At 36.2% G+C, this 10,826-nt stretch overlaps 2 protein-coding genes across 2 annotated transcripts; one reads left to right on the top strand and one right to left on the bottom strand.

Moving 5' to 3' along the window:
• Positions 1–111: 111 nt before the first annotated feature.
• Positions 112–2,261, top strand: LOC143531115 (ATP-dependent Clp protease proteolytic subunit 2, mitochondrial-like). The gene is made up of 2 exons (XM_077026489.1): positions 112–521; positions 1,682–2,261. The coding sequence occupies exons 1-2, from the start codon at positions 187–189 to the stop codon at positions 2,082–2,084; spliced, it is 738 nt and encodes a 245-aa protein (XP_076882604.1). The 5' UTR covers positions 112–186; the 3' UTR covers positions 2,085–2,261.
• Positions 2,262–2,606: 345 nt separating this feature from the next.
• On the bottom strand, positions 2,607–7,592 carry LOC143531134 (protein VACUOLELESS1-like). Its single transcript, XM_077026504.1, has 15 exons — positions 6,799–7,592; positions 5,800–6,090; positions 5,586–5,725; positions 5,064–5,169; positions 4,886–4,978; positions 4,727–4,816; positions 4,522–4,635; positions 4,314–4,421; positions 4,143–4,216; positions 4,002–4,056; positions 3,740–3,921; positions 3,525–3,654; positions 3,337–3,439; positions 3,122–3,219; positions 2,607–3,045 (listed from the first exon to the last, which is right to left on the bottom strand). The coding sequence occupies exons 1-15, from the start codon at positions 7,573–7,575 to the stop codon at positions 2,881–2,883; spliced, it is 2,526 nt and encodes an 841-aa protein (XP_076882619.1). The 5' UTR covers positions 7,576–7,592; the 3' UTR covers positions 2,607–2,880.
• Positions 7,593–10,826: the final 3,234 nt, after the last annotated feature.

The following is a 10,826-nucleotide window of genomic DNA, read 5'->3' as shown; positions in this document are numbered from 1 at the left end:
ACTTTTTGTTCATGTTCGTTCGTTTATTAAATAAACAAACATATACGAACTTTCGACCGAACAATTCACGAACAGTTTACCGAACTTTAGTCGTTTACATTCCTACTCAAATCACAATTCCATAAACAAACCCTAAATTAATTAATTAATTAATTAATCCCCAAATTCTTCAATTCGATCGCAACAATGCATAATCCAATCACTCGCAGTTTCACCAAACTGTTGAGAAGTGCAGCTGCTGCAACAAGACCTAATAATAATAATAATATAAACCATCATCATAATAATCAATTGCGTCCGTACAGTCTAATACCGATGGTGATCGAGCACTCGTCTCGTGGCGAGAGAGCCTACGACATATTCTCTCGTCTCCTCAAAGAACGGATTGTTGTCATCAACGGTCCTATTTCCGATGACACCTCACACGTCGTCGTTGCTCAGCTTCTGTTCCTTGAGTCCGAGAACCCGTCGAAGCCGATTAACATGTATCTTAATTCCCCTGGTGGTGCTGTCACTGCAGCTTTCTTAAAATTCTAATTATAATTTTTATATGCAAATTAGGTTTATTTTGGCAGTTTGTTAGGTTCTGTTAGGTTCGGTTATTGGGTGAAACCGAAGCTATCGGTTATTTTAGAATACCAACCGATTGGTTTTCGGTTATTTTTATTGTGAGTAGACATTACAAAAAGAAAAAAAAAAGAACTTAAAAAAATGAAGTACCTCGTATATATTGAATTCAAAATAAAAAATAGGCACGTGTTACATGGAACCAAACAAATACAAAGTTGTTTGAGTAGTAGAGTATGGAATTCAACAAAGTTCTTAATAAAAAAAAAACACTAAAAGTTTGGCTCGAATCTTCATTCATTATCTTAATCATCTTCAAAGTTTAGACCCAATCTTCATCACTGTCAATTAGGGATGAGCAAAATCGGTACCGGTATGCTCATCCCTACTGTCAATGGTAGATTCTTTTGGTGTTTTGTTTCCGGTCACCCCTAACGGCTGCAATGTGATCGGTATCGGTTCAATTTGTTGGTGGCGGAACATTAACTTAATGCTATGTATTAGGAACAATATATACTAAAAGAAGCAAAAAGAATTGGAGAAAAAGAAAATCAAAGTAAAATAGTAAAAGAAAATTAAACTAAGAAAGAAAAAAAATAGTTGCATGAGAACCGACAAACCTATTTGATGTTTGTATGTATGTGAATATGTGATTGTTTGAAAATTTCTGCACTGTTTGATGAAAGAAATGCACTAGATGTTGCTGCACAAGTAGGTTTTTATCCTTTTGTTGTTTAGGAGTTTATGGCTCTTGTAAGAATGAATTCTTGACTGTCTTACTGCATATGCTATGCATTTAAATACTTAGGCTAGAATCCCCTAAGTTATGATATCCATGTTAGCTGAAGTTGGTGTTAGTATTGTTTCAAAAAAATATTTCTGTTTATGTACAATGTACTCGAATACGGTGTGAATACAAATTGTCTTTAGATATATAGCATTTCTACTGTTAAAATGCAATAATGGATGAATAAATGAACTGTTTTGAACTACTCTTTATCCCAATATTTTGCATTTAGACATGATTTCATATATAATTTTGAAGATTTAGAAGTTTGTTGTTATTTGATGACTTGATGAAAATCATAATGTTTGTGACTTTTTCTTTTGTAGACCTTGCAATATACGACACAATGCAATACATTCGATCTCCAGTCAACACAATATGTTTAGGTCAAGCTGCATCAATGGCTTCTCTGCTATTGACGGCTGGTGCCAAGGGTGAAAGGCGGTCTCTTCCTAATGCCAGCATCATGATCCACCAACCGTCAGGCGGTTACAGCGGGCAGGCCAAAGACATGACTATCCACACAAAACAGATCATTCGGATGTGGGATACATTAAATGCATTATATGCAAAGCATACTGGACAACCTGTTGATGTAATTAAGAAGAATATGGATAGAGACTATTTTATGACCCCACACGAGGCTAGGGAGTTTGGTATCATAGATGAGGTTATAGATGAGAGACCGTTGACTTTGGTCACCGATGCTGTTGGGAAAGGTTCAGAATGAAACCGAGTGAATTTAATATTTAAGGTTTAAAAAGCGGATTTTTGGTTGTTTTGATGTCTGTAAGAGTTACTAGAATAAGTGAGGAATTCAGGTGTTCTCTCTCTTCTGCTTCTCTTTAATTCGGCTCATAAATTGGTTTCTTTACTGGTATTGTTTTGAGTTCTGCGTGATTATTATGCTTACAGGTTCATCACATTTAATTAGCACTCTTGTTGGAGCTAGGGCATTGTTACATGATGTGAAATTCGAACATGAATTTCGCAGGTTTGCTCATGCATTTAGTTAAATGAACTAGGTTTGTGGCGCAGGCGTGTTTAACTTGTTTAAATGTTAAAAGAGAGATGATAATCAGTCTTTGTAGCTTAACTGTTTATAAACATTTGTATTTTTTATAAACATTAATACGTTTGTCGTGTCATGATTTAGAAAGTCGTTTATAATTTCCAGGTTGATGTCGGGTTTCTATCTTCATTAGCGGCATATAAAATCATTCAAAGCCGAAGGAGTTGATGTAAAGAGACATTGGAACGTAATCAAATTCAACATCAACTTCATTCAATACAAGCCTTTCAAGACCAAGAGACTAAAACCGAAATCCAAAACTTATTCATTCTATTGAAGAACTTACAAGCCAAAATATAAATCAAACACACACATTCACACCAATTATGAAGCAGAAAATTCCCGAATCGATAATTTGTCTATACAACAAACTTTTACACGAGCACTACTTGTTATTGACGATTTAATAACTCACAAATAAAGATCAAAACACACACTTTTCGTGTCATAAAGACTATGAAACACCCGGAAATGACAGTCGGTCCCTGAGAGTATCAAATATTGATGAGGCGGTTGTGTTCTGTTGTAACGTGTTTTTAAGACGCTCCAATAACTCCCCGTCTTTACTTTGTGATGCAGCTTCTGCTGCTTCTTTTGCCATGCCTATTCGTGCATACGCCTATGAAGACAATCGGTCAATGGGTCGGTCAAATGGGTTAAAAGTCAACCAAAATGCATTTCATATATAAAAATACCTCTGCTTTTTCCCGAGGATCTGCAAGCTTTGAAATATACTTAACGGCTTCACTTTTTTCATCAGCATCAATGCATGCCTCCACAAACGGTTTAAAACCTATAAATGTTCACACAAAAATTAAAAACACATTTACTTTATTATTATTATTATTATTATTATTATTATTATTATCATTATCATTATCATTATCATTATCATAAATAAGAACCATACCAGTTGGAGGCCTTTTTTCCTTTGAAAACTTCTCTAAGGCGTCCCAGTCTCTAATTGTTGCCAATGCAAAAACTTTGAGCCAATACCATCGTTTCTCTGAAACCTGATAATTCGAGTTTTGAATAATATCATTTAAAGTATGTCGAAAATAATATAATTTGAATAATATGAGCCGTAAAGAGATTTACCTTGAATTCTGTTTTAACTTTTAGAGCAGCCCGATTGTTTCCCAATACTATGCATGTCCGAATCGTATCGCTGATACTTGAATCAACAAATATTGGCTGTTTTGTACTTACTTCCAGCTCATGTTGCATCCTGCATTAAATGTAAAAAATGACACGGGATGTATAAATATATAAATAAAAAACGTATTCTTGTCTTTTAAAAAAACAATTAATACTTTAATAATTTTGCATGTTCTTCAGCAGCCTTTGACTCAAAAACATGTTCCTTAGTTTCAGCAAAAAGATTTTGGGCATTTTCAATGAGTTTTATTCGTGGGCCGTGAAGTGGAGATCCTCTGCTCGCCATTGGATTCTTGGCGGTTTCCCATGATTCTTTCCACAATAAAAAGGCAACATCCTATAACATGAAATAAAAACTCATTACACAACTGTAAATAATGAGAAAGAAATCAAGTTTAATTATGAATGCAGGCTTACATGAAGTTGACCAGTGGAAAGAAAAAAATCCTTCAAAAACTCGTGTTTATAGCATCTGCATTTAATAAAGTTGTTCAAATTTTCATTTAAAATAAGGTCAGAATAAAGTAAAACAAGAATTCTTGAGCAATTTTGACTCACCGCGCATAACGTACAAATAAGTCGCGTGCAAGAGGTCTAGCTTGTATCATTCCGAATAACTCCAATGCTGGCCTCTATATAAGTCAATATCATATTAATATTAAACCGACAAATCAACATTATACGAACTAAAAGATCATAATTGTAAAATAAAATTTTTTTAATGAATACCCTTTGCCATATGTGAAACAGAACGAGATAAACAAGATCAGTATCACCACTTTCAGTTGCCTTTGATAACGCTGTATCTTCTTCCCCTATACCGAGTAGCAGAGGAACCTGAAAAGTCAGCTGTATTATTATGTGTAACACACACTATATATATAATATATACTGTAAAATATTATTTTAAATAAAAAAACAAACAAAAGTAGATTACCTGCTTAGAGGAAAGAGGTTCGTGTTCAACTAACATAGCAGCTAATTTCCGGCGACCGATCTGATCTGCATGAGCAGCAACTGCAGCATACGAAATGCTTTTGGACAACTTTAACTGAAATTCCCAAACAGTTAGTTATTACATTTAAACTACAATAACAAAGACTGCATATTTAATTGTTTATAAAACATTGCAGTTTGCACACCTTATCAAGTAAAATTTCAAGAAGGGTAGCATCAGGAATTGCTGACGATACTGTTAACTTCGAACAAGCCCAATGCATAATAACTACTTCCTGCAAAAAACTCAAAAAGAAATTAATTTAATTGGTTAAATAAATAACACTTGAAAAGATAAAACTTACTTGATTCATTCCAAGGTAATCTGATATCCTGAGTGCCAGCAGATGTTGATGAGCATTAACCAATCGACCGATCAAAACCAATGGTGTAAGTAACTAAAATCAAACATAAATATATTAATCACAAGAATAACATTCAAAGTCAATCATGTAACTGAATCATGTTAAGGTGGTTAGAAACCTTGTATTGATGTATACTGAGTGGAATACCAGTCTCTGGGCTGCGCACAGCGTTTAAAACTCGCAACGTTTTACTCATTTCCTGAATGCTTTCACGCTGAAATTGGCTGCCAAAGCCAACTGGATATCACTACCGTAAACAGAAATTAGAAAAAACTTAAAATCTAATACACGAGCCGGTTAGTTAATATGTAACCTTGCTTATGTATGGTCCTCTAGTTCAAAAAATACCCCAAGGCAACATTGAAATTGCTTACGTTTGAAACAATCCTATTATTGCAGTAGTTGTTGCAGATTCTAGTTTGCATTCACTAGTTAAATCATTAATGCACCTGTTGGTGCTTACTATGTTCGGTAGTTGCTAATAAAATAACTCAAATTCTACATCAACTAATATTCTTCAGATAAGTTCTCTACACCAACTAATTGTTGCTAGTTATACTATACCTTTTTGCTTTGAGTTCCATAATCCATATCATGTTATACACATATATAATTCCAATATATTAACATCAAAACTAACCTAGAAAACGCCTGACCGTAACTTGCAGCTCTAAGTAGTGTCTGTTGAAGCATAGGATCAAATTCATGACCTGCAGCATCAACACAGGCTTCAACAGCTTCAGGCAGTGATGAGCGTATCAGTCTCAAATTTTCATCAGCCTACAATAAATTGACGGTAATAAATTTAATTATGATCATAGGTTACATGAATAATTGTTGCATATAGTTCCTACCTTTGCACTCCGTCGGTCAAAATGATCCAACGCATCATACAACAAAGCTGCAGGCTCTGTACTCCCAATCTTAAAGATCGACTCGGTTGAAGACGGAACTCGTTGCAGAAACTCCATATTTGAGTTAGACAAGATTCTCGCTCCATCACACTCCGGAATAAGGATAATTGGATCATCATAAAGATAACGAACCGGATCACCATATGGGCCCACCATCAGAAGCATATCATCCCAGTATAGCAACACACTGTCCATTCCACACCAAACAAGCTGCTCCGGAGCAAGAGCAGACTATACATATACAGTTAAACAATAACATTATAGTATTATTCATCAAATCATCACATTCTTTACTATATTCTTGGTTTTAAAAAGTGTGCCTAAAGTGAAGCCCTTATTGCTTTTGGCTACTCACGGCGATCAATGTTCAAAAGGTAACGAGTGTGGCACGATTTTTTAAGCAAAAAAGCGGCCTGAGACGAAGCTGATGCCGCTTTATGCCTATGTAGATTATTTATACACTAAATCATATATAATACTTATTTATATGATTATCTAAATTTTCAGCCGTGGATGCTAAAAACATATGATATACATAAAAAAAATTATACGAAAACCTTGCGCCTCGCGTACGAAAAGCGTGCACCTTGTGCTTCGGTTTTAGGCCTCACCTCATGCTTTTTAAAACCAAGATTATATTATGCAAATTCACACAATACAACGAAACCAAACAAGCCTCACAAGCATACTCAAAAATAATACTCGAAAACAATATTATACAATAAAAACAAAGTTAGGGCAGGCAAATCGTGTCTTATCATGTTTAACAGGTTAGAGACGACGTGATTAATACAAGTATCAAACGTGAAAACGACTCGTTTAGCACTTGGCTTTGGTGGTTTGAGCGTGGCAGTTATACTATTCTGCTAAACATGTCTTATCGTGTATTAAACAGGCACCTAATCGCCAACAAACTATCAAAGCAAACACATTACGAACCTCACAAGCATACTCAAAAATAATACTCGAAAAATCCGTGGGCATGACAAGAAGCTGCCCATCATGCGTAAACGACGCCATCAACTTCCCATTACCCGAAACAACCATCTTCTGCAACGGGCCCAACCCATCGCCAACCGTCTGAACCCCATCTTCCTCCACCACCAACACATGATCCCCAACCGCCAACAACACCTCAACATTCCCCGACATCGTATACTGCGGCTCGATCACCGCCATACACAGTGGAAACTCCTCCAACCCCGCACCCGCAAGCTTCAAACTTTTCGGGTTATTCAAATCGGGGACACAAAACAAATCAAACCCTTCATTCATACACACAACACCATTCCCCCAAAACACACATTCCACCACATTATGTTCAAAACACTCCACACCCAGATTAATACTCGGTTCAATCAGCTTACAATGCACGTCATATCTGTAAACAGTACCGTCCTGTGTAATACAGACCAAGATTTGATCATGGGTCCAAGATAACCCGATTAAGCGGCCACCCGGGTTACGCCAGATGGTTTCGGAGATGGGTTTACCGGCGGAGTTGAAAATACGGAGTTTTCGGACGGCGGATTCGGCGTAGAGTTGGACGATTTTGGAGTCGTCGCGGATGATGGCGATTGGACCGGCGAATGGGGATGCGGCGACTTTGTTGCGAGCGAGATCGATGTGTTTCCATTGTAATTGATAGATTTCGGGTTTACGGTAGTATTTGTCGCCGAGAAGTTGCCACTCGGCGGCGATGTGGACGCCGGCCATGCTGAGTGATCGGTGGTGGTGTGGTGGTCACCGGCTACCGGTTTGGTAGTGTTATTATTATTATTATTGTTATTAGAATGTTTATATTATTTACGCCCAATTAATTGAGGAGTTATCTTTTTGGAAATGAGTAAAGAGTTATTTGTTATAATATCACCACAATTATATGAATATCGAATATGATTATAAAAGAAAGATGATAATAGCAAATATGAGAATGTGTTTTGGATAATCTTTACCCTTACATTTACATGCTATATATATATTACAACAACTATACTATTTAGAAGACAAGATTGTATAATTGGTAGACAAGGTCATATAATTGGCCTTTGAAATTTGGTGTCATACAATATTGTCGGCAAGGTTGTTGGTGGTGATTCATAACACTCCCCCTTGGATGACACCATTTCAAAACTTCGGGGTCTTAAAGTATTGTCTCATTAAAAGCCTTGCTAGAGAAAAACCCAATGGAAAAAAACGTTAGCTAAGGGAAAAAGAGTGCAGTATATTGCTCCCCCTCATATTGCAGGTCGTTACATTGTCCGTACATGGCGCATGCCAGTATCATGAACATGTTTCCTGAATGTTGTTGTGGGAAGTGCTTTTGTGAAAAGATCAGCTGAGTTGTTGTTGGACTGGACATATCTCATCTCAACCTGATTGTCTTTAATAAGGTCTCGAGTATACTCAAAGTATCTTGGTGGTATATGCTTTGTTCTGTCACTTTTGATATACCCTTCCTTCATTTGCGAGACACAAGCTGCATTATCTTCATAGATAGGAATTGGAATTCGATCTTTCTCTAGTCCACAAGAAATCAATATGTGTCGTGACATAGATCTTAACCATACACATTCTTTTGAAGCTTCATGCAATGCAATGACTTCAGCATGATTTGATTATGTTGCAATGAGTGTTTGTTTCTGAGAACGCCATGAAATCGCAGTTCCTCCATTCTTAAATACGTATCCAGTTTGAGATTTTGCTTTATGGGGATCAGATAAATAACCTACATCTGCATAACCAATTAACCCTTCTTTTGAATCGTTAGGATAAAATAAACCTAAATCAGCAGTTCCTTTTAAATACCGAAAAATATGTTTAATGCCATTCCAATGTCTTTTAGTAGGGGATGAACTGAATCTTGCCAATAAATTAACTGCAAAAGAAATGTCAGGTCTTGTACAGTTAGTAAGATACATAAGTGCTCCAATTGCACAGAGGTATGGTACTTCGGGACCAATAATCTCTTCATTATCTTTGCAAGGACGAAATGGATCATTGTCAACATTGAGTGATCTAACAACCATCGGTGTGCTTAAAGGATTTGCTTTGTCCATATTGAAACGTTTTAAGAGTTTCTCAGTATAAGTTGACTGATGCACAAGTATCCCATTATGCATATGCTCAATTTGTAAACCAAGACAATATTTGGTTTTTCCAAGATCTTTCATTTCGAATTCTTTCTTTAAAAGAGCAATTGCTTCATTAATTTCTTTTTGTGTCCCAATTAAATTTAGATCATCAACATACACGGCTATGATCACATATCCTGATGTTGTCTTCTTGATGAAGACACATGGACAAATAAAATTATTTGTGTATCCTTTGCTTATCAAATAATCACTCAAACGATTGTACCACATCCTTCCAGATTGTTTCAGTCCATACAAGGATCTTTGTAATTTGATGGAATACATTTCCTTAGGCTTTGAGCTTATTGCTTCGGGGAGTTTAAATCCTTCGGGAATTTTCATATAGATGTCACTATCTAGTGATCCATACAAGTAAGCTGTGACAACATCCATAAGACGCATCTCTAACTTTTTAGAGACTGCTAAGCTGATTAAATATCTAAACGTAATAGCATCCATAACAGGAGAATACGTTTCTTCATAGTCAATTCCTGGCCTCTGAGAAAAACCTTGAGCTACAAGTCTTGCTTTATATCTTGTAACTTCATTTTTCTCATTTCGTTTTCTCACAAAAACCCATTTATATCCTACAGGTTTCATTGACTTTGGTGTAATGACAATAGGTCCAAAAACCTTTCGATTATTTAGGGAATTTAATTCAGCTTGCATGGCATATTTCCATTTGTTCCAATCTTGTCGATTTTTACAATCATCTACAGATTTTGGTTCAGGGTCATCATTTTCTTCCATGATATCACTTGCCACATAATAAGAAAATATATCATCAATATTTTCCATTTCATCTCGATCCCACGTTATATGTGATTTACCATAGTTTATTGACAATTCTTTATTAGAATCATTTATTTCTTTCTGAGGAAATGTTATATCATTTATTCTTTCCTGATTGAAGGTTTTGTCAATCATTCCTTCCTTAGGGTCAGTATCCTTCTCAGAACCCTTTCTTTTTCGAGGATTTTTATCCTTTGAACCGATTGGCCTTCCACGTTTTAAACGTTTTTGAGATTCATGAAGTGCATTATTATGGTTTTGCTTGCTTGGAATCTCAACTCGAGCTGGAGCATTAGCAGCTGGTATATGAGATTTAGTGACCCTGTTTATATCAGTAAATGCATCAGGTAACTGATTTGCAATTTCTTGTAGATGTATTATTTTTTGAACCTCTGTCTCACTTTGTTTTGATCTTGGGTCTAGGTGTAACAATGATGGCACACACCATGATATATCTCTGTCTTGCTTTTTCATTTCTCCCCCTAATGTGGGGAACATTGTCTCGTTAAAATGACAATCAGCAAAACGTGCTGTAAATACATCACCTGTTAAAGGTTCAAGGTATCTTATGATGGAAGACGTTTCATATCCAACATATATTCCCAACCTTCTTTGGGGACCCATTTTTGTGCGTTGTGGCGGTGCAATAGGAACATACACGGCACACCCAAAAATTCTAAGATGAGAGATATTTGGCTCATTTCCAGAAACAAGTTGTGTGGGAGAGTATTTATGATTTGCACTTGGTCTCACACGGATTAATGATCCAGCATGCATAATTGCATGACCCCAAATAGAAACAGGGAGTTTTGTCCTCATTATTAATGGTCTAGCTATTAGCTGTAGGCGTTTGATCAACGACTCGGCTAAGCCATTTTGTGTGTGTACATGAGCAACAGGGTGTTCTACAACAATCCCCACAGACATGCAATAATCATCAAAAGCATGTGATGTAAATTCTCCCGCATTATCAAGCCTTACTCTTTTAATGGTATAATCCGGAAAATGTGCACGTAATTTGATAATTTGAGCAAGAAATTT

The sequence above is a fragment of the Bidens hawaiensis genome, unplaced genomic scaffold (genome assembly GCF_021521415.1).
Source record: "Bidens hawaiensis isolate Kalapana, Puna unplaced genomic scaffold, B.hawaiensis_p1.1 tig00009085_1, whole genome shotgun sequence".
NCBI lineage: Eukaryota > Viridiplantae > Streptophyta > Magnoliopsida > Asterales > Asteraceae > Bidens > Bidens hawaiensis.
This window is presented reverse-complemented; position numbering and strand designations above follow the sequence as displayed.